This window comes from Urocampus carinirostris, chromosome 12, assembly GCF_059441175.1.
Source record: "Urocampus carinirostris isolate Australia breed hairy pipefish chromosome 12, RoL_Ucar_1.0, whole genome shotgun sequence".
Classification (NCBI taxonomy): domain Eukaryota; kingdom Metazoa; phylum Chordata; class Actinopteri; order Syngnathiformes; family Syngnathidae; genus Urocampus; species Urocampus carinirostris.
In genome coordinates, this window is record NC_142360.1 from 16,804,155 (window position 1) to 16,827,638 (window position 23,484).

Sequence of the window (23,484 nt, forward strand, 5' to 3'; positions counted from 1 at the left end):
CAAAATTGACTACAGAAATATTACAGCAATACAACAAAAATACTCAAAAATAAAACTACAGAAATACTACAAAAATACTACAGAAATAATGTAAAATACTGAAAATTTCAAGTGCAGTAGTACTACAGATCTAAATTTCAAATGACTTGCTTATAATAGAACAATATGTTATTTTTTCATAAGTGTGAATGTTTCAAAACCAATTTGATCAAACCAATCTATTACATTTTTATGATTAACTTAACTTGCACGTAAATCAATCTCAAACTTGTGCCCCCTCGTTTGGCGCCAGCTGGTGCTGGTTACCTGATTGGTTCCCCCTCCTATTTAAGCTCAGTGCTCTCACTCGTCCTTTGTCAGTCTGTCAGCGAACATCCCACTCGTCTGTTCCTGATTCCCCGTTTGTCTCCGGCTAAGACCCATTTTTGACCACCGACCACGTTCCGATCTCCTGTCCCGGCTAACGACCCGTTTTTGACTACCGACCACGCTCTGATCCCCCGCTCCGGCTATCGACACATTTTTCCCGTTTGACCACGCTACGATCTCCCGCTCCGGAAGATCCACTTCCGCATTCCGAACACGCTCCGATCCCGTGAGCGGCTTGCTTCCCTTATCCAGCGAGCACTGAATTGCTGGCGTTTGTTTTTCCCTCTATATCTCAATAAACTTGTGAGTCAACGTTACGCATCTGGGTCCCCCTCCTGTTCTGGTCTTGACAAAAATATTTTAGAAATAGGATAAGTCTCCAGGATTGGCCCCTTGGCCAATTTCTTTTAAATTTCTTGCAGTTTGGAAGTTGTGGGTGAGAGAGAGAGAGAAAGAGAGATTTGAAAAGAAAACGGTGCAAGAGCAAAGTATTGATCCCGGGACAATAGTATCCGATCCAAGTGCTTGCTTAGTGTGGTTAAATCTCGATATCTGGATCAATCTGCCTAGCCTTAGTTTGTAGCCTGCAGTTTTTGTTTGAACTCTGCATTGTTATAATGCCGCTCAACTGTCAACCTCATGTATTGAAAATAAAATATATAAATGAATAGAATCCAATGATAGGAGTCCTTTGGTTTTCCTATTTTGCTGTTCATATTGTGTCAGTTTGGTTGTAAAATTGTGTTTCTCATATTGTTGTTGTCAATTCTGAAGCTGACGTTTTGTGGAGAATGCAAGGTTAAATATCTCGTACAGTACATCCTGACTCAACTATTCAAACAAATGCAGTCCTTTAAAAATATTATTTTCACCTTTTTAACATTTTTTAGTTTACTACATAGGAAATAACTTTAACTTCCTATTGTTTGTATTGTTTGGAGATTGGGCTTTTATTCGAAAAATATCTATAAAATCATTTTGCCATATCGCCCACCCCATATGTGTCTATGAAGAGGGTTTGTATTTTGAGGTAATAGCTCAAAGACAACACCGCTTTCTTTCTTATAGTTTGAACAATGTTTTGGTGGAAGTCAACAGGAAGTTTCTATTCCAAGCACACTTCCGACATTATAGTTTATTTATGGAGAAAGGAAACCAAATGACATATCAGCTTAAGGCAAAAGAAGAGATAAGAGTTGTCTACTACTACCACACTTAGCAACCATGCCTGGTTTTAGTGACGCAGAAACTGAAAATGTCTTTAATTATAAGCCTTTAGGGGCAGTTTCTGAGGTTTTTCTTAGTAATAACATGATATACTGCACAAAACAACACCATTTTGAATCAACCCCAGCAGTCACAACAAATCATGTGGCAATAAATGTGGTTTACATATAAAAAGTTTTATTCTACAAGTTTAAATGGCATCATACTTTGCTATAGGTCTCTTCAAAAAACATAAGCACACTTATCAAAAAGGTAAACTGGATCTGTACAGGCAATTACTTTTCACAGTTCAAAACTGTGCACAAGAGAGGGAAATGAAACATTCACTGAGATATGGATACAGTGAAAACATGTTATTTGCTAATGCTGTTTGATTAAGTGGATTACATAAAAACTGTCTGATAATTTAGAAAGGTTCACCCATGTCCGTTTTTGAACAAAAGTACTGTATGGTTTCAGAGATCCTTGAATACCAAACAAAATATTTTTAGGGGGAGTTGTTACTCAAAAATAGAATAGAAATTGCTAAATGCCAGTACTGCCGAATATATCACCTGAATATAAAACGACATAAAAAGTCAAAAACTAACAAAACGAGCAACAAAATATACCATTGGCAAAGGTGAAAATGTACGCAGTATGTGAAATACTAGAGAAAAGATTTTTAAAAAAGTAAATGTTGAAACAGTGAACTATGTAAATCCTAAACCTTTTTTTGACTAATTACATTTAGGCTATGGTCAGTTTTGATGACAAAATATTTGTATTTACATTGATCAATTGTACAGTAGTTTACATGGCAGTGATAATACATACACAAAGCGTTACATTCACAAACAATGAATTGTGTCTTCAGATGGGACCAACCTAATTTTGAATCATTGTTTTCTCAGTCTTAGCGTCAGTTTCACAAAGGAGTTTGCGCTAGTGACATAACAGCACAAATATGTCCACAAAGCTAAAGAGGTTGCTACCTTTTTCCCCCCGGATTTCCATTAATAGCATAGTTTAAAATTGACTTTGCACTTGTCAATTGAAGCTTTAGCAACATTTAAGAGGGACTGTATTATTTGACCACTAGATGTCGCTGTATTACAAAATGTTTTTGGCCAGTCCTGATGATCTTGTTACATGACCTTACCACTGCAGTTTTCGTTTACGCACACTTGAAAACAGTTTTTGTAGGGTCCAATGTGCCCTCAGACGGTGTTGCACACTTTTTGGTTTGTCAAATGGACTATGTAGCTGCTGCCTAGAAGTTTTCTGTAGCATCACATAGACATGGCCTGGATTTTCCTTACCAGCTTTGCTGTGAGAGTCCATGTCTCGCAAGCGTAGAGAAAGATGTACTGTTAGTAACCAGCTCTTCAGCGAATTCGATCTTTGATCTCACTGCTATGTTCTTGTCCCTCCAGGTTAGTTTAGATCTGACAAGGGCGGCTGTGGTTTGAGCTATACTGGCCATGATTGTTGGTTCTGACCCCTCTTCTGCTCAAGGATATTTAAATTTGGTGACAGGTTCAAGCCCTTGGTGGTTGATGGTGATGTTTGTGGGATTTGTTGGTCACCACTTTAATTTTTCAGCGCTGATTTCCATCCCATACTGGGTTGATGCTTTGTGCAGGCGACTGACCACTTCTCTGAGTTCTTGTTCTTCTACCAGTCAGGTAAAATCATCAGCAAAACAGAGGTTAATAATGTTATGTCCCCCGATATTGACTGTAAATAATGTTGGTCCCGGACTCCAGTTATGATGATCTCCAGAAAGATGTTGAACAAAGTTAGGGAGGGAATGCAGTTTTGTTTCACACCGACTGTTTTTCGAAACCACGGCCCAATGGTACCATTGATCAGTCCCACAATGTTCGCATTGGCGCACAGCTGTTCAATGGTCTAAACTAGTTTCTGGCTGTTGGTTTACATGCGCATAGTGGCCTGTAAGGCTCTTTGTCATACTCCATCACATGCCTACTTGAAATCCACAAAGACGAAATAGAGTTTCCTTTGGCGTTGTTGAAACTTGTCAAAAATCTGTTCTGTGCTACTCCTTGCCTCCTTGAGACCTGCCTATTCTTCGGCTAGGGTGTTTTCTGCCTGTTGTTTCAGTTTGTTCAGTAGGACCTTTAGCATAACTACTTGCGTGACTTATGGTTCTTAAGTTGAAACACTATGACCACGTTGTAATTACTAGAAATTAGGTCAACCATTAAAACATCATGTCAGTAAGATATCAAATTTACTTGAAAATCGCAATGACACTTCACTGTTGAGATAGTTTCAGAACCTGTAAATGTGCTACTTAGGTATTCTTAGGGGGTTACCTGGTCCTTGCGGACACCATGTTGGAGACCCCTGCACTTGATGATACAAGTTAACCATTAACCAAATATTCAGGGCCTTTTGTGTTGTGTTTATTATATCCTAAGCTATTTTTCTCTTTACATGTTAGGGTCTCTCGAAAACCGAGCAATCTTTGTGTGGCTTTAAGTCCAGAGTGCTTTTCCAAAGGCTAGTTTTAAGTGCTGCGTGGTGTCCAACAGTCTGGAAACGTTATTTTCTTTAGTAGAACAGAACGCCAAAAAATGAAGGATTAGCACCCCACAGACCCTGTGGTGAAATAGCAAGCCACATAATTCCATAGATGTTGAAAACTATTCAAAAGAGTAGTGTCTCCAACACGAAGCCTGGTGTTTGGACTCTTCTCAAAACAACAGACGGTAAATCCTCGCCTCCATGCTGCCTTTCAGTTCCCTTTGCAGTGTCCTTTCACAGTCCTCCGCCTATAACTGTGTTGTTTTGAAAGAGCGTCTGCTCCGCCGTTCTCTGCGATGAGCAGCAGGCGGGTGGCAGTAACGCAGTGCCAATTTTTTGGGCTTCTTCAATATTTGGCGTGGCATGCCAGGGCCTGGGGGGGCTGGTAGTCAGGCCTCTTCCGCCATTGCGTCTATTCCGGCATAAGTGAAGTTCTCAAAAAGCGCCATATTCACATAGGCCTGGAAAACAAAAGTTTTCATCAATACTGGTCTTTTTTCAAAGGAACAATCCCAGCAAAAATGTGTTTTCTTGTAAATAACTTCAGCTAGTAAAAGAACTTCTTTCTTTACGTTTGGATACGTCTTAAATCAATCTCAATACGTGCAGATTGGCAATATATTCAAGTCATATTTGCATCAGCTGTGGAGTGCTTCTGGGGTCTCTGTTACGACTTTTATTGTTTTATGGTATATAAATGGCTTGCGTAATGTGTCCTTGAAATTCAAAAGAAGTTCTATTTTCTCATGAAACGACCATATTAGGCTTGTGTACAAATCTTCAGCAATTACGGTACAGGCACAAATGACCGTCAAACTTCACAAAGTCAAGGAATGGTTTGATTAAAAAGAAATTATCATTAAACATATCAAAGGCAAAAGTTATGGTATCTGGTAAATGTAAAATAGACATTAAAATTCAAATAAAGATCCTGTTCAAATCAGAAAAGTTAAAACAATGAGTTTCTTTGAGTGATTCTAAGCCATAATGTTGGTTAAAAACCTCCTATAAATGGTATACCATCCAAATTAGCTAAGAATATTAGAATAGTGATTCAATACATAACGATATTTGACAACAAAAAAAACACCTTTATATAGTGTACAGTTCATTAATTTTGCCCCATTTAAAAGCTGGTGAATCCATATCTTCAACGTCTAATATTCTCATACGAAAAAGAAAAGCCATTGTGCCACCCAAAGAAGTAGAATTGATTAATGGAATAATTTAGTAAAAACCCTGATGTTTATGAATTTGGAAAAAATACATACAGTATTATACATATTTGTGATGAAATGCTAAAGAGGATTAACATAAAATTTATTAGGGTATCATATAAAAGGAGTCTGTAGTGGATGCTGGTCTGAAATGTCTTATTTTATTATTTTTTACCATTTTTGTTCTGTTTTCTTGTTTTGATTTGAATATATATTTTCTACAAGAAAAAATGCAATAGGGATAGGCAGTTATAAGCTCTTGCTTCAGCCTCCTTCCTCCCTTTGGGCACATTTACGTATTACTGTGTATTATTGTACGGACGCTCTCCTACTTAGGATCATTCGACTTACAAAAAACGGAAGATAAAAACATTTTTTTCGGGATGTAGAAAATATCCTGACATTGCTGTGAGTAGGATTTGGTATTGTGTGCACCTTTTTCCGAGTACAGGACATTACTGTAGTGCTTCTTTCCGCCACTACCGGCGTGTGGTGGCGCTGCGAGGGGTTGCCCAGAAAAAGAAGAAATCCGGCTTCTACTTACTAGTTTGTGTGTAAACATACAGTGTTAGGTGTATTGTATCTCTAGCGCGCTAAGAACTTTTAAGTTTTTATTGTTTGATATCTCGTGCATCCATTCAATATGGTTGGTGTAAAATGTAAAGAAGAGGCGAGCCATTTCTTTTGAAATAAAAGTGGAATATGAAAGCTTGATGCGGTTGAGAAAATGGTTGGAACGCTTTCTTTCGGCCACTTTTTACCACGGAAGAGGACCTCTTGAAGCGCATCTCCCAAAAGTAAGTTAAATTCAACTTTATCTTTATAGAGCATATTATTTTATGAAATGTTTATTTTTTAGTATATAACAATACAGGCTACTTATAAAATCCTTAAACATACTCATATAAACATTAATCATACAAAATATAGCAGTGAAGCAACTTACGAAAAAATTCAACTCACGAACGATTGTAAGTAGGGCAGCGTCTGTATTGTCAAGCTGTTTTTGTGCAAATCCGTCGATTCTTTTTGTTAATTAGTGCTTGATGTTGGGTTTTTCTATGCTGCGCCATAAATAAAAAATGCAACAAACAGACCTTCCTGGCCTCTTGCATCCTGTTGAGCTGCACCGAAACTTGGGAAAACGGGGGTCTTTCGTATGGCCGATCCCTCCAGCACTGTTTCATCAGCTCATAACTGGAAAAGGAAAATTGGAATAAGCTCATCTGGAACGTGTGAATAAATGAAAAAGGGGGAAAAAACAAGCCTTACACTTCATCATCACAATTTTTGGGTTTCTCCATCCGGTATCCTTGCGGTAGTTTTTCATAAAGCTCAGCACATGTCATACCACAGTATGGCGTGCCACCTGGCATATGTACACAAAAGCGATAATTGAAACGTTTTGAATACAGTCAATGTCGGTTATTTTTACAGTGTCGCTACTTTGCGGGTTTTCAATGTGTATTGTGTTCTGCATTCTGATTGTTTAAAGAGTAACTCTGCCTCTTCACTACCTGTGCGTCAATGACGTTGCGGTTAATTATGTACATGTAGGTAAGACAGATTTCAGAAATGACATTTTATACGTCCATATTGTCTGGCAATTTCATGTTTCGTGAACTTCAACACACTCAAGATTAGGACCTCAAATAATAGTCTGAAATAATAGTCTGTGCAATAACCTGTGCAGCCCTTTGAGACTCTTTGTGATTAAGGGCTATACAAATAAAAATGACTTGACTTGACTTGACTTGACCTTTGGATGAGTTGTTTATCACAGTTCTCTAAATTAGTCAATGGTAACTCAACGGCAAGGGCGTAGATTTGGCATGGATGGAGGTGGACATGTTCCCACCAATAAAGGCAATCATGGTTTTTCCCCACCTGATTTTGTGATCAACCCCCCCAAAAAATATTGATTGATTGACGTCTGGTGCATTTAGCGGCATAGAAAGGGTTAAATCACCTTCTCTGCGGAAGAGCTGACCACTGTATTGGCTGTGCCTTTCCCTTATTTCACGTTAGACTTATGTTTGGTTATGATTTGGTTCCCACCAATTCCAACCCCAAAACTACGTCCTTGTATTTGTAGTTTTTGGCCAATAAGGTATATTGTATTCCAAAAGATCCACATGGTGGCGAAAAAATATCCATCCATCTATCCATTATCTGCACTGCTTATCCTCAGTAGGGTCGTGGGAGTGCTGGAGCCCATCCCAGCTATCTTCGGGCAGTGGCCAGGGACACCCTAAACTAGTTGCCAGCCACAAGGCACACAGGGACTGAGAACTCACTTGCTCATTCGCACCTAGGGACAATTTGGACCAGCCAATTAAGCTGAAACGCAAGTTTTTGGAATGTGGGAGGAAACTAGGGTGCCCGGTGGAAACCCACTCAGGCACGGGGAGAAGATGCAAACTCCACACAGGAAGTTCGATCTCATAACCTCAGAACTGTGCCGCACACGTGCTAATAAGAAGGTTACGTATTATTAAAAAAAGCGCAATTTTACGCCACATTGCTGTATTCTAAAAAGATCCACATGATGGCGACAAAATATCATCTCAAGCAAAAAAGTGAATAGTGTCCTGAAATAATTTTCATCGCGGTGCAATAAAGCAGCAAGATTATTATTAAAATTACGATTTGACAGAATAGTACTTAGATGGGCAGCACGGCGGCGCAGTGGTTAGCGCTTGTGCGGCACAGTTCATGTCTCGGGAACCTGTCGTGGGTTCAAATCCAGCTCCAGACTTCCTGTGCGGAGTTTGTATGTTCTCCCCGTGCTTGCATGGGTTTCCTCCGGGCACTCCGGTTTCCTCCCACATTCCAAAAACATGCATTTCAGGTGAATTGGCCGGTCTAAATTGTCCCTAGGTGTGAATGAGCGAATGAGCTGTCTGTCCCTGTGTGCCTTGCGACTGGCTGGCAACCAGTTCAGGGTGTCCCCTGCCCACTGCCCGGAGATGGCTGGGATGGGCTCCAGCCCCCCCCCGCGACCCTAATGAGGATAAGCGGTACGGCTAATGAGATGAGATGAGTACTTAGATGTTAAAAAAATAAATTTTATCAAGTACACTACTTCTGCTTTTACATGCCCACACTTTCTTGTGTAAATATTCTGTGTTCATATATATATATATATATATATATATATATATATATATATATATATATATATATCCAAATTCTTTTTATCTCTTTTTAATCTTTTATCTTTACATTCAAAATGTGTAACTGGAGTGCCACGTCCAATTTTGTTGTAACAATATGTTCAACCCATTTTGTAACAATGATAATAAAGATATATTGTATTCTATTATATTCTAGACTTATCTTTATTAAATAAATGCTTGAGCCTGTAAAAAAGGTTAGTTGGTTAGGTGGTTTCAATTTATAAATGATGAAGGTTTTTACTTCCCCTCATTTTAAATATTGCGGGTTCTTTTTGTAACGCAACCCTCGTGAAAAACAAGAGATTACTATGAATTGAAATTATTAGTTGCACAATTTATAATTTTTATTAATATATTATTATTTCCATTGCTATTATTATTTTTCCCAAACAATTGTGTTTACTTACCAAGGCTTACGATTTCCCAAAGGAGAATTCCAAAAGACCACCTAAGAACATAGAACATAAAACATAAATCTACTCCCGCTACAGGGGTTAAAACACATTCAGGATTTGGTCTGGTCCATCACCGATGTTAAAATTGCCTTTCGCAGCCCGGTGAAACAAAACCCTTTTTCTCAAGGGCACTTTGAAACAGTAATCCATACGTTGGTTAAAATTTTCTATAAATTACTGCACTTTTTTTGAGTCAACGATTGTTTTATAAAGCATTTCTAAATGGTCCAAATTTATGCTTGTGTAAATTTATACGTAAAAATATGATTGGATTAGACTTGTCTTTAAAAATGATCACATTATTAGCATCCAATCCAACTGCAGCTTCAAAACTATATTTTTGTCATTTGCTTTTAACTGTGGTTATTTATCTGTGAATTTCGGTTGATATTACCAATCTAAGACTTGTTTTTCAAAGCATAAAAATAGATTATTGTTGACAGCAACTTCTTCCAAGTTGTGCCCAAGACTTCCTGGTAGTGCTTATCAAACTTACCAGACTACTATCTTTCTTTCTCTCTGTCTCACTCTGATATTTAAAGGGACATTGTGTTTTATTCAGCACCTCCCAGTGGTAATTTATAAAAATAAAGTCATTTAAAAAAAAAAAAAAATGATACTCTTTTCAATAATAAAGAAATACAATAAATGATGAACTTATATATTTTTTAAATATTGGTAGGTCAAGAAATTTGTTGCGGTTTGGTCACTTTGCATCTCTATAGTTTATATTTTTTCTGCTTTTTAGCACTCATTTTCACTTGCACTACACAATACATCCACATCTAATCGTCAAATATTACACAATGTCACTTTAAACAGCGGTCGCCATTACATTTATTCATACCTGTCAACCTGTACGTTTTTGCCGTACAAAGTACGTTTATCATGCATTTTAAGACGTGTACGGCGTACAAGAAAATCTGTACGGAAAAACGCAAATTTGTCAATTATGGGTACCATCCGGTAAACACCGACTATCACAAAACGGCAAATCAATCAAGTCCAACGAATTCGCGCGGTAGCCTCTATCTCTGTATCTTTTTTTTTTCGTTGCGGACGAAGCGAGCGGTTTGATGCTACTGTGCGCATGCGTCTGCCGCCTGGGGATTTCCCATCATGCACCATTCCGAAAAAAAAATATGGTGTAAGATTATTTTGTATTTTGTAAGGGAAAATACGACAATTTGTAAAGGCGAGGAGGTTGACAGGTATGTTTTTTGCTTTCGTCATACGAAAGAACGGCTTGTTCTATAATAGACAAGGCCCAGACGATATTCTATCTTTTTATTTAATTTGCGTTTTTTTTGTCCTCTGTTTCATTGTCGATAATATTCTCAAAGTTTTACCAACAGTGATGACTTTCGTTCGAAGTAGATTCGAACACACAGAAGAGAAACTCCTTCACCCTCAACAGGCTGAAACACGTCATATGTGGTTAGCCCCCCAAAAAATCCTCCGGCAACAGTGGCACCAAATACTAGTTATACTATCCAAGTTAAGACCAGGGTTGATCAGTTAAAAATCCCTGAAGCAAAACAAAACAGGCAACCTTTTTTCCATTTTTTGTTGTTACTTACACATCACTTTTGGTGGTGTACACACTGTAGTTTAGGGACTCAATAGCCATCCATCGTACAGGTAGCCTTCCCTGAAAACAACGAAATATGATGATGCAAAATAGGTGCGGACTTCAATGTTGTCATCGCAGGTCACATGTCAAATATACAGTAAAAACTGACACTGTTTTATAAAACTTTAAACCTGTTAGAGATACAGTATATCAACAGAGGGGTCACCAACTCAGACTTCGCCTCCTTAGAATCACGTGAGGAGTGAACCAGCTTTGAAATACCTCACTAATAATGGCTTGTTTTATTTGGTAAGAAATCAGAAAATTTAAATACAGTGATCCCTCTCTAAAATGTGGTTTACTTTTCAGTTTTGCTACTTCACACATTTGTATTGTCCATTGTGTTCTGCATCCTGATGGGCTAAACAGTCCCGAAGACAGTAGTAATTGGTCACATTGGTTTACATATACTGTGCAATTATTTTTTAAATGAATACTAGGGGCTGCAAAAGAGTGTGTTCTTTGATTTGAATGCATTCTAAAGTATTTCATTGTATAATAGATACCTCATGTATTTTACCTATTATGGGTTAATTTTGGAACCTGACCCCCACTTTAAACGGGGGTCCTACTGTACAAATAATGGGGATAATATAAAAGAATAAGGTTGTCGATATTCGTTTCTATTGATTTCTGATTGTCATTAGTGAGAATTAACAAAAAATCTTTTTAGAATTCTATTGGGTTCATTGGGTAACTTGGAATACTTTGGTGATTGTTTGACAATGTCATTTTTATATCAGTTCATTTCAAATTCATCCATCCATTCATTATGTGCACAGATTATCCTCAGTGGCGTTGCAAAGGGGCTGGAGCCCATCCCAGCTATCTTCAGGCAGTGGGCAGGGGACACCTTGAACTGGTTGCCAGCCAGTCGCTGGCCACACAGCGACAGACAACTCACTCGCTTATTCGCACCTAGGGACAATTTGGACCGGCCAATTAACCTGACATGCATGTATTTGGAATGTGGGAGGAAACCGGAGTGCCCGGAGGAAACCCATTTAAGCACAGGGAGAACATGCAAACCCCGCACAGAAATGCTAGGAGATGGGTTCGATCCCATGACCTCAGAACTGTGCCGCAGACGCACTAACCACTCATCCAACATGCCGCCCTAATTTCAAATTCGTAGCCTAATAATAACAACATACTAACAATAATTTTTGGGAAGAAATGCGCATCAAAATTGGTAGGCACTCATCACGAGCAAAGAACTAATTCTGTAAAAGCCTCAAAAGGTTGGTGACCCCTGATCTACTCATACTGGAAATACAACTCTTCCCAAACTGGTTTTACAGGCAAGAAAACATAATAGATAAAAAAGAAATCTAATTGATGCAATACTCACCATTGTCTTCTTAACATAAACCTCTTCACCACGGGACAGGCCAAAGTCTGCTATCTTTGCCACAAGGTTGTCACCAACAAGAACATTTCTGGCGGCCAAATCTCTGTGAATGAACTGATTTTAAGTGAGAGAAGAATAAAGATAGAGAAATTACTGCTGGGAACGCTGGCAGCAACAATGATGAATTTTAAGGACCTAAATAATTCGGAGCATTAGTAGAGGAGATTCAGACAAATCTATCCCTAGAAAGATTGATAAGTTTATTACGTTTTTATGATTGGACACCTGCAAAGGAGATCAAGAAGGATGCTATGGTTGTTCACTGTTTTGACTATTATACCTCTCAACTGTACTTTATCTTGACTTTTCTGCATGTTTACATCGTTGTCAAAATGATATTGCTGTTCTCTTGTTTTTTTAAACCAAAGAGATTCATTCTCACAAAGGGCTCGGCCGAGCGCTTTTACAACAGATTTGGAATGTTGCGTCGTGCTGGAACCCTGGTAGCAGAATTTAGTGGTTTTAAGCACATTATTAGGAACATTTGTGGCGGAGATTCAGACTGATATACTCCTTGAAAGACTGATAAACTTATTCTGTTTTTATTATTGGAAACTTAGATCAGAGATTGCATAGGATACCAGTTTTTTATTTTGACTGTTTACATCATTGTCACTTTTGGCCAATCATGTTGCTGTTCTTTGACTCCACACCCTTTATGGTGGATCTGCTTTTTGTAACCTAGAAGATTTAATAAAACAAAAGGGCTTAAGGGAAAGCTTTTAGAACAAATTTGGAATTTTGCATCGTACGGGAACCCTGGTAGCAAAATATCTTGATTTAAAGCACCTGCAGGTCTGACAGGTCCATTCCATAGACACTTATAAATTATTCTTATTTTATTATTGGACACTTGCAAAGGAGCTTAAGATGGGATACCATGGTTGTTTATTATTTTGACTATTATGCGCTGTTTACATCATTGTCAGTATTGGCCAGTGATTTTGCTTTTCTTTGAATTCCACACCCTCTAGGGTGGATCTGCTTTTTGTACCCTAGGAGATTAAATGAAAAGAAAGGGCTCAGAGGTGGACCCTCAGAACAGATTTGGAATTCTCCATCGTGATTGTTTTTTGTAGTCCTTTCGTGTTCTCCTTGCAAGCTCAATATTCATTAATGTCGTCTTTTCCTATTTTGAGTGTTTACTAAAGCAACTAACTTATCAAAGACCCTAATAAATTTAATTTAAAAAGGCAGATATTGTGTGTTGGGATAAACTCCTGTTCACTCACTCACTTACCTGTTTGTCACTGAGGTAGTGCATCCCGGTGGCTACGTCAACAGCAAACTGCAGCAACTGTTGCGAGGTAAGTGTCGAAGCAGTGCCGTGCTCCTTGGCGAAGGCTGGGTCAGTCTCCAAAACGCGACTCTTTCGCAAAAAGTCCAGAAGGTTGCCATAGGGAGCATATTCTATGGCAATGTACAGATAACCTGGGGATTTTCAAAAGTCTCATTAGCACAGAGACATGCATGGACAACCAAATATTTACAACAGTCGAACCCAGCCTTAACTAACTAAGATATTAGTAAAGACAGTTTAAGGTTTCAAAGCTTTATTCTTTCTTAAATCATCGTCAGGGAAGGTAGGGAAGACACTACATAACGTTCGCGATCGCCGTGAAGACCTGAATCATGTGATCATGTCACCGTAAACAACAAAGCCTGATAAAGTTCTTACAAAGTTAATGCATCATTCATGCATAAGTTCAGTTTTCTTGCAATAAAATGATGTTTTGCCAGCAAATTGCCCTTGTGTTAATAGAAGGCATTGTTTTGATATCAGTATCGTGAATATATAAAAAAAAAAACCTTAGAAGTGAAAGTTCTGCTTTAATAGCATCTTTTCACAAAAAAACATTTTTCTCAAAAGTTTTCTTGGAAGTGATAATTTTCAAGAAACTTAGCAATTTTTAACTTTTGTTTACTACACAATGGTAAAAGCTAGAAGCATACTTTTTTAAAATTATTTTTGAATGGTTTTCTAGAGATAATGGTTCAAGTTTCCTTTTGATGTGTCTTATGCCTATTTAGGTACAGAGCTAAATTTTCTGCAGGCCTTCAAAAATGAGTCAAAATGGCAAAAATTGGCCCTTCTCATTTAAGAGAAACGTCCCGCACCTATTGAGTTAATAAAACGATCACAGTCAGAGACGACACCATGCTTATTGACCAGTTACGTGCACCTTCAAAAGGAGCAAAAAAGAGAGAGCGAGATGCGAAAAAATTGTCTCGAAGGGAGCCGGCTCCAGTCGTTCACCTCAAACAGTCAGCTAAAAGAGCGGTTTTGACACATCACTAATTGTTGAACTCACTGTTGTGGAATCCTTGTGGACATTTTTAACAGTCTTCAATGGATACAAAAGTTGTCATCAGTTGCCATTACACTTTTCTAAGATTAATATCAATGGTGAGAGAAATCACAGAGTGAATTAACAGTTTAACCACGTTGTGTGCTGCAATCAATTGATTGTGCTGAAACATCAACACATCTGTGTTTGTGTTAAATATGGCCACAAGTTCGTTTTAGAGGCCAATAAACATGCCACTATGTTCCTCACCTCTATTCTCACAAGCTCCAATCAAGTTGATGATGTTCGGATGCTGGCCCAGTTTACAAAGCACTTCCAGTTCCCCTGCAAAGTCTCGGTGGTCGTTTTCTGAGGCAAACTCTGCACACATATCGGAAGCAGACATTGAAAGCAAGAAAAGCATTTGAAAAGCAGATCAGCATTTTACAACTTTGGCTCACCTTTTAGCATTTTTATGGCTGCACTCATCTTGTTGCCGTCCTTCTTGATCATGGCTTTGATCACCTAGTTGTGACCATATTGTTTGTCAGGTATACCAGACAAGGAAATAGTGGTGACTTATGACAGGAAGTATCATTTATGCATACCTGTCCGAAGTTACCCTCTCCAATGACGTCTTCAAACTTAATATCTTCCCATTCCAGGATTGGATAAGTGAGAGGTTCTGGAATGGGCTTGGGCCTCCGAGTCAAGGTCAGCGTTCCAGAGTTAAACTGAAGGATTGTCTCCTCACCCTGGATATACAGTTAATGTAAACAGAATAACCATGATTATAAAAACAAAAAACAAACTGCATTCAGGAATGCCTAACCCACATAGCAAAAACTAGAAAAGCTATTGAAAAGACGTCAAAAAGATTCCCAGGTTCCATGCCAAAGACTTCTACAGTTGGTTGGAGAGTAAAAGTAAAAAAACTATTTTCAAGAGGCTAAAAACAAGATTTTTGCGGTTAATAAATTTGGGCTACTTAAACATTGGAATCAGAATTGTCTTTATTGTACTGACACAGCCATCATTCAATCTACCTAAGTTAAAGACATTTTAGCAAAATCCCATGAAGTCTCGGAATTAGTGGAAAGGGATCACCCCAAAAAGTTTTGACAAGTCGGGCTATCGATACGTCAGCCTCGCATATTTCCGATGAATTGACAAAAGCAGACATCATTGGATCGTTTTTTTTCAAGAAATGTGAATTAAAAAGGTAAATGAATATTTTCATTAGTTCCCTTATTCCTTGTTTTTTTACATTAGGTGCCTCTCGTTTATGTTTATTGTGTGGTAATCTTATTTTAACATGTATTTGTTTCACTTTCTGACTATCTTTTATTATTTATTAAAAAATGTATCATACTGTACCTTTGTGAAGCTTGGAACGGAATGGTTCATTTACATTTAAAATGCGTTTTCAGGTTAAGAAGCTAATTCCAGAATGAGTTAAACTTGTAAGTAGAGGCACCACTGTACTGTGCTAACTCACGATCAGATTATTAGTATATATTTTAAAAAGTGCAATCCGCTGCCACCTACTAATATGGATAACTATTAATGGATCAGCCAAAAACAACACAATTTAAGACATCCATTAAAAACTAAACGAAGTCCAGGCTAGATTAGATCCCTCCCAAAATCCAACATCTATTATCCTGAAATTCAAAAGGTTATCTTTCCCTTACCGATCCTGACTGGTAGGTGAAGGTGCGGCGACGGTTGAGTAAAGTTTTGCGGATGAAGAAGAGAGCAAGCAGGGCCAGCAGGATGGTCACACATGTCACTGTCACGGAGCCAACCACAGCTACCAGCAGCTGGTAGTTATCCCCCGCCGTTTTCCGGGCCACTCCTTGGGTGGTCGGGATCAAATTTTCCAGGCCTTGTTTTGAAAAAGGGGGGTAGGGAATGACTATTAGATGAAGAAGATACATTAATTTCGTGATGTTGTCCACAGTATACTTTGTGCGGCCCCGTCTCGTGCAATAATCCCTCGCTGTATCACAGTTTTGCCACTTTGCAGATTTTCACCGTGCATTGCTTTCTCCATTCTAATTGGCTAAACAGTCACCCCGCCTCTTTTCTGACTGTGTCTGTGTGCGAGTCAAACACCGTACAGTTTAAGTTGTACACATTACGTACATGCAAATCTTCAAGTTATATCTTCTGTGAAAGCTGTCATGTCGACCAAAAGCTGTGTAATAGAATAGAATAGAATAGAATAGAATAGAATAGAATAGAATAGAATAGAATAGAATAGAATAGAATAGAATATACCTTTATTGTCATTGCTACAAATGGGCTAACATATTGTGACAACGAAATTGGGCATGACACTCCAGTTTTACACATTCATAGTGAGGTATGAGCAAGAAGATAAAGGAACAGAGAAGATAATGTTATAAGACAAGGGGGATAAGGCTATAGTTATAATTTACATGGTATTTACACAAGAAATGTCGGCATGTGGGATGTTACATACAGGGTTGTCGTGATAACGTTGGTATCGTAACGGTTGTGCAATATTGCATTTGGTGCAAAGTCATCATAGTGCAAAAATAGTCAGCATATGCATTGGTGCAAACATAGACATCATAGTGCAGAAACAGGAAATGGTCAGACATTGTGCAATTTGAGCATTAAACGTAGTGCAGTCGGCATGTGCAAGAACAAGACATGAGTAACATTATATTCGTATGAGGTAGTGTTGGCACGAGTTTTCAGTTTTTTTGTGCGGTGTCTGTTTGAGCAGTGAACAAGCATAGTGCAGACAGCATGTACGTGAGTACCATTTACATACGTGTGAGGTAGTTTTTTGCAACAGTTTTCAGTTTTTTGTGCGGTGTCTGTTTAGGGTGGTAATGGCTGTGGGGAAGAAACTGTCTCTGAGTCTGTTCGTTTTTGCTTTGTGTGACCTGTAGCGCTTGCCGGAAGGCAGCAGGTCGAAGAAATGGTGGCCGGGGTGAGAAAAGTACTTGATGATGTTTTCTGCTCTGCTAAGGTAGCGAGAGCAGGCAATGTCCTCCAGACTGGGCAGAGAGCAGCCGACGATTCTCTGGGCTATTTTGATGATCCTCTGGAGCTTTTTCCTGTCTGCTGCTGTGCACCCAGCATACCACACCGTGATGCAGTATGTTAGGATGCTCTCCACAGTGGCTTTGTAGAAGGACACCTGCAGCTGCTGTTTTAGGTTATTTTTCCTGAGCAATCTCAGGAAGTGCAGTCGCTGCTGGGCCTTCCCTACCACTGCTCTGGTGTTTGCAGACCAGGAGAGGTCGTCGGAGATGTGCACGCCCAGGAATTTGAACGAGTGGACTCTCTCTACACAGTCTCCCTTTATGATGAGTGGTGCTGGATTCCTGCCATTCCTTCTGAAATCCAGAATCAGTTCTTTTGTTTTTGTGGTGTTCAATATGAGGTGGTTTTCCGAACACCACTTTGAGAGTGACTCAACCTCATCCCTGTATGCCGCCTCGTCCCCTTCAGAGATGAGGCCGATCAAGGTGGTATCGTCAGCGAACTTAATGATAGTGTTTGTGGGGTGGGTCGGTGAGCAGTCGGAGCTGTAGAGGGTGAAAAGCAGGGTGCTCAGTGCACAACCTTGGGGGGAGCTAGTGTTCAGTGTTAGGGTGGGAGAGACGTGGGTACCGAGTTTCACCGACTGTGGGCGGTTGGAGAGGAAGTCCATTATCCAGTGGCAGATGGAGGGAGAGAGTCCTAGGTGTGCAAGTTTCTCCACCAGGATCTCCGGGATAATGGTGTTGAAGGCTGAGCTGAAGTCCAGGAAGAGCATTCTGGCGTAGCTCCCCCAGTGATCCAGGTGTTTCAGCACGGTGTGAAGTGCTGTGTTTATGGCGTCGTCAGTGGAGCGGTTTGCCCTGTAGGCAAACTGGTGGGGGTCCAGTGTGAGTGGCAGGGAGTTTTTGATGTGCCGGGACACTAACCTCTCGAAGCACTTCATGACCACAGGCGTAAGAGCTACAGGCCTGTAGTCGTTGAGGCTTTCCACTGCTGACTTTTTGGGGATGGGAATGAAGGTGGAGGTTTTGAGGCAAGGTGGGACGGTCGCCTGTGACAGGGACCGGTTGAAGATGGTGGTGAAGACCCCAGCCAGCGGATTGGAACAGTCCCTGAGTACCCTCCCTGGTACTCCATCCGGGCCAGTTGCCTTCCTGGGGTTTATGGTATTCAGCGCACGCCTAACTTCGTGCTCCTGAAATGTGAGGGAGTTGCTGCTGGTTGTTGGTGGGTGTGATGTGGCTGTTTGTGGCCTACCAGCTTCAAAGCGAGCGAAGAACTGATTAAGGTCCTCAGCTAGTGAAGCCTCAGCCTCAACAGTTGCCAGGTTGTGGCCTCTGAAGTTGGTGATGTGTTGGAGGCCCTGCCACATCCTCCTCGGGTCATTTCCAGCGAAGAGGTGCTCGATCCTCCTTGTGTAGGCTGCTTTTGCTTCCTTGATGCCTCTCTTCAGGTCAGCCCTGGCCACCCCGTAAAGAGCCTTGTCTCCAGACCTGAAGGCGGTGTTGCGGTGTTTGAGGAGGGTGCGCACCTCGCTGGACATCCAGGGTTTTTGGTTTGGGTAGTTTTTGATTTTTTTATATACTGTGACTTCATCCGTGCAGTAACGGATGTAGGATAAAACAGTGTCAGTGAATTTCTGGAGGTCATGGTGTTCAAATACCTCCCAGCAAGTTTGATCAAAACAGTCCTGCAGCTTGGAGAGGGCTCCCTCAGGCCACGTTTGTATTGTCCTCGTTACAGGTTTTGTTTTCCTTCGGATGGGGGTGTATGAGGGGGTAAGGGATAGGCATAGATGATCCGAATTTACTAGGTGGGGGAGGGGGGAAGCTTTGTATGCGTTTTTGAGGTTGCTGTAAACGCGGTCCAGAGTTTTTTCACTTAAAGTAAAAAGATTTACTGGAGAGCCAATTGAAGCCGCTGCGTATAGTCGCGCCGCCATCTTGAAAAAAATAACTAAAGGACTGAGGAAGATGTGTTCTATTGCAGACAAAATTGGACTTTTCTAATTACTGAGGCAATTGTTTTTCTTTAACAAATAATTTCATCTGTTCGAAATATGTCACAAAGCTAAAACAGCTAATCCCCTTAAGAGGTGTTTTACATAAATTTTTCATGTTTATTAAACTTTTGGTTAAAAACTAGTCAAGTCATCTACTCAAGTCAAGTCATGTTTATTTGTATAGCCCTTAATCACAAAGAGTCTCCAAGGGCTACACAGACCACAGATTATTGAAAACCAAAGGCTATTATTACACCATCCTCTGATCTAAAACCTACAAAAGGACAAGGAAAAACTCAAAAACCTCTACACGGGGAAAATGAAGAAACCTTGAGAAGGGGCCGCACATGAGGTAATCCCTCTTCCAGGATGACCAGGCCAAAATGGATGTTGCAATAACAAACAATACACAGATATTGTAAACAGGAAATATAGGTCATTCATAAGCTATAGAATAGAAGTGTGTTTTAAGCTTAGATTTAAACATTTCCATTGAGGTTGCTGATTGAATCTCAGGGGGAAGAGCATTCCACAGCACCGGGGCCCGAATGGAGAACACTCTCGAACTAAAGCGAAATAGTTTTGTATCAAGATGCGTGGTATGACTGGCTTTACAGTCACGTGTCAAATCTCAAATGTCACATGTCAAAAATCCATCCACGTTAAAACAATTAACAAAGAAATGTTGTGAATTGGGGCAGCATGGCATTGCAGTGGCACAGTTCTGGGGTCGTGGGATTTAACCTTCCTGTGTGGAGTTTGCATGTTCTCCCTGTGCTTGCGTGGGTTTCGTCCCGGCACTCCGGTTTCCTCCCACATTCCCCAAAACATGCATTACAGGTTAATTGGCCGGTTCAAATTGTCACTAGGTGTGAATGAGCAAGTGCCCTGCGATTGGCTGGCAACCAGTGTCCCTTGCCCACTGCCCGAAGATTGCTGGGATGGGCCCCGGGCAACCCCGCGACCCTACTGAGGATAAGCAGTGCAGATAATGGATGTTGCAAATTGTGAAAAATGCTTATTTGATGTTTAAGCAACTATATTCTGTTTTAGCTCAGAGAGCAGCAAAGTTGTGTACTATGTTCTAATGACTTTACATTGGATTTGATAATATAGCCAAGGAAAATATGGTAGTTCAACCGCTCCAAAAAATGGAATGTTAAAAGGCAGTTTTTTTCCTCACCATGCTGCTGTAACTGTGTATTTAATCTTACTGGCATCCAGTACTGCTGTGGTTCTACCCGGCAGAGTAAAAGCCCACAGTAAACCACACCACCTACATTGCATATTACTGAATCTTATTGCAATATGTATTCTGTGTAGCACTATTTAGTTATTCTGTATAACACGCTACAGTGGGCATTTGCACGTCACACTGGGTATTTGTATATTGTATTCTTTTTGCTTTATTATTGTATTGTTCTCAGCTCAGGGATGCTGCTGGAAATGTGAATTTCCCTTCGGGGATGAATAAAGTATCTATCTATCTATCTATCTATCTATCTATCTATCTATCTATCTATCTATCTATCTATCTATCTATCTATCTATCTATCTATCTATCTATCTATCTATCTATCTATCTATCTATCTATCTATCTATCTATCTATCTATCTATCTATCTATCTATCTATCTATCTATCTATCTATCTATCTATCTATCTATCTATCTATCTATCTATCTATCTATCTATCTATCTATCTATCTATCTATCTATCTAAATTATGTATTTGTTTCTGTTAAATCAAAAGGAGTGACACGATCATTTTCTTATGTTTGTAGTATTGGACACTACTAAAGGATATTGCATAGGATGGCAGTTTGGTATTTGACCATTATGTCTTACTGTTGTCCGTTGTTTTGACTTTTGTGCACTGCTTATATCATCGTCACTATTGACAAATTATGTTGCTGTTCTTTGATAATCACACCCTTTTGGGTGGATCTGCTGTTAAATTTAATAAAAGAAAGGGCTCGGGTTAGAACCTCTTAGAACAGGTTTGAATTTCTTATCTGAAGGTTGGGTCTTTTCCTGTTCTACATGCAACTTCAAAATCCATCCAAGTCTTCTCTCCTTATTTTAAGTGCCTAATAAACTCTACACGTATCACTGCATATAACATTTTGAAAGATCTCATTTTTGCATTTGATATCATTAACTTACCATCTCCTTGTGTTACGGCTTCAACAAACTTGCTCCACTCTCCTGGCACCTTGGAAAAAGCCCTCACTCTGAACTGGTAGAGTGTGCTGCCGTTAAGCGCCGCTACGTCTTTCGTGGTCTCGTTACCGTCGTCCGTGTCCAACCAAAGATGTGGGCTTCCCTGTCCTACTGGATGGTACTCGATGACATATTTCATCACGCCTCCATTGACATCCTCGGGGGGCTGCCACTTCAATTGAATGGACGAAAGTGACAACGAGAGGGCCTGGACGTTACGTGGGGGTGATGGTCCTGAGGCAAGAAAATGGGATGCTTGTTAGGACTATTGCTAGCGATTGAGTAGTTCACACGAACCAAGTAAAGTGCGCCACTTCCACACAACTATTGAGAAAAGATATTGGGCATCCAACTACTTCTTCTCAAATTACACCAGGATTGTTGGCAGGTAACGAGTAGTTCTATACCCAACATTAACTCATTAGATTTTATTTATAGCTACAAATTTACAATATTCCTTTGGAGTGACAATCCATTAATTTACACTCAATCAGTAGTTTTCAAATGAGAGTATGAGTACCTCAGGGGTATTTGGAAGGTCCTTAGGACTTTAAATAATGCTTAATATGTAGCATCCATCCATTTGTTTTCTCCTCACTAGGGTCGCCGGTGAGCTGGAGCCCGTCCCAGCCTTTATCAGGCATAAGGCAGGCGACACCCAAAACTAGTTGCCAGCCAGTCGCAAAGCATGCAGAGACATACAAGTCAAGTCAAGTCAAGCCATTTTTATTTGTATAGCCCTAAATCATGAAGGGTCTCAAAGGGCTTCACAGATTACAGGGTACCCTACAACAACTCACATGTTCAGTCACAACAATTTCAGGACCATTTGGACCCACCAATTAACCTGCCATGCATGTCTTAGAATTGCCTGGAGAAAAAAAACGCAGGCAGAAGGAGAACATGCAAACTCCGCACAGGTAGGCCGGTTAGTTGTTTCAACCCCGGGACCTCTGAACTGGGGGATGACCCTCTAACCACTCTTCCAGCGCGCTGCCTAAATTGTTAGCATGAATGCAAAAAGAACCTTCACTTGCTTCTATTCTATCTACACTGCAATAAAATAAATGTAATATCTCTTTGGTTCCAGTCCCAATGACAAATTTTCTTTCATTTTAAGTTTTATTTGTTTATATTTTACAATATTTTCAAAGTAATTTTACCAGAAAAACTAAACCTTTTTTTGATTTAAAACAGTTATATTCTTTAACAGTTTTTTTAGGATTTTCTCATTTTACAACAATTTGTTAACAACGGTACGTCAGACTGTTCAGAAACAAAAACGTGTCTGTACCATGTCACCAGCCACCAAAATATGTCATGGCACATATCATTGAGAAGTTTGAATTCTTGGGATTCAAGATAGAAAAATGTGTCAAATTTCATTACCTTTTTCAGATTATGATCAACTTTGACCCCTGGGACCAGCTGTTTTATATTAGAGAATATTCTTTTGTTTTGTGCACTATATTTTTATCTGTCCAAAACATAAGTATTTGAATAAAGAGGAGGAAATTAAGAATGTGTTTTAAAAAAAAAATCCTGATTCATCGATTAATCCAAAAAATAATCGACCGATGTTTTCCAGCAAAGATGCCCATGCGACACTCATCATCAGGCATCTGATTGCAAACCAAACAATTCAGGCGAGAATAAAAACCTTCCATTTTTGTGTGTTCAAACTTAGATGACACTCTTTGTAGCACTTGCAGTGATTGTTTCAGTCGGGGACAAAACCTCAGATGTTCAACATTCAAAAGTAACTAAAACCGTCCAGATTCTCCAAAAGGTTCAACAATAGCATTCAATTTTTATTGGTTTTCGGGTGAAATAAAAATTATGATTTTTAAAAGTATTTTATTTTATTATAGTGATGTGGCGTTTGCTAACCTAGCACCTCTATGAATTGAACGATAGGAGTCGT

At 39.6% G+C, this 23,484-nt stretch overlaps 1 protein-coding gene across 1 annotated transcript in view; it reads right to left on the reverse strand.

The window, feature by feature from the left end:
* Nucleotides 1-1,777: 1,777 nt before the first annotated feature.
* tie1 (tyrosine kinase with immunoglobulin-like and EGF-like domains 1) overlaps nt 1,778-23,484 on the reverse strand; it is a 45,886-nt gene continuing 24,179 nt past the window's right edge. Inside the window, exons 13-24 of the mRNA XM_088349207.1 lie at nt 21,504-21,794; nt 16,006-16,199; nt 14,920-15,066; nt 14,773-14,836; nt 14,582-14,692; nt 13,264-13,454; nt 11,964-12,077; nt 10,560-10,630; nt 8,932-8,972; nt 6,618-6,714; nt 6,443-6,542; nt 1,778-4,589 (exon numbers count right to left, since the gene is read on the reverse strand). Of these exons, the coding sequence (XP_088205333.1) occupies nt 4,518-4,589; nt 6,443-6,542; nt 6,618-6,714; nt 8,932-8,972; nt 10,560-10,630; nt 11,964-12,077; nt 13,264-13,454; nt 14,582-14,692; nt 14,773-14,836; nt 14,920-15,066; nt 16,006-16,199; nt 21,504-21,794 (1,493 nt within the window). The 3' untranslated portion in view covers nt 1,778-4,517. The remainder of the gene's footprint in view (nt 4,590-6,442; nt 6,543-6,617; nt 6,715-8,931; nt 8,973-10,559; nt 10,631-11,963; nt 12,078-13,263; nt 13,455-14,581; nt 14,693-14,772; nt 14,837-14,919; nt 15,067-16,005; nt 16,200-21,503; nt 21,795-23,484) is intronic.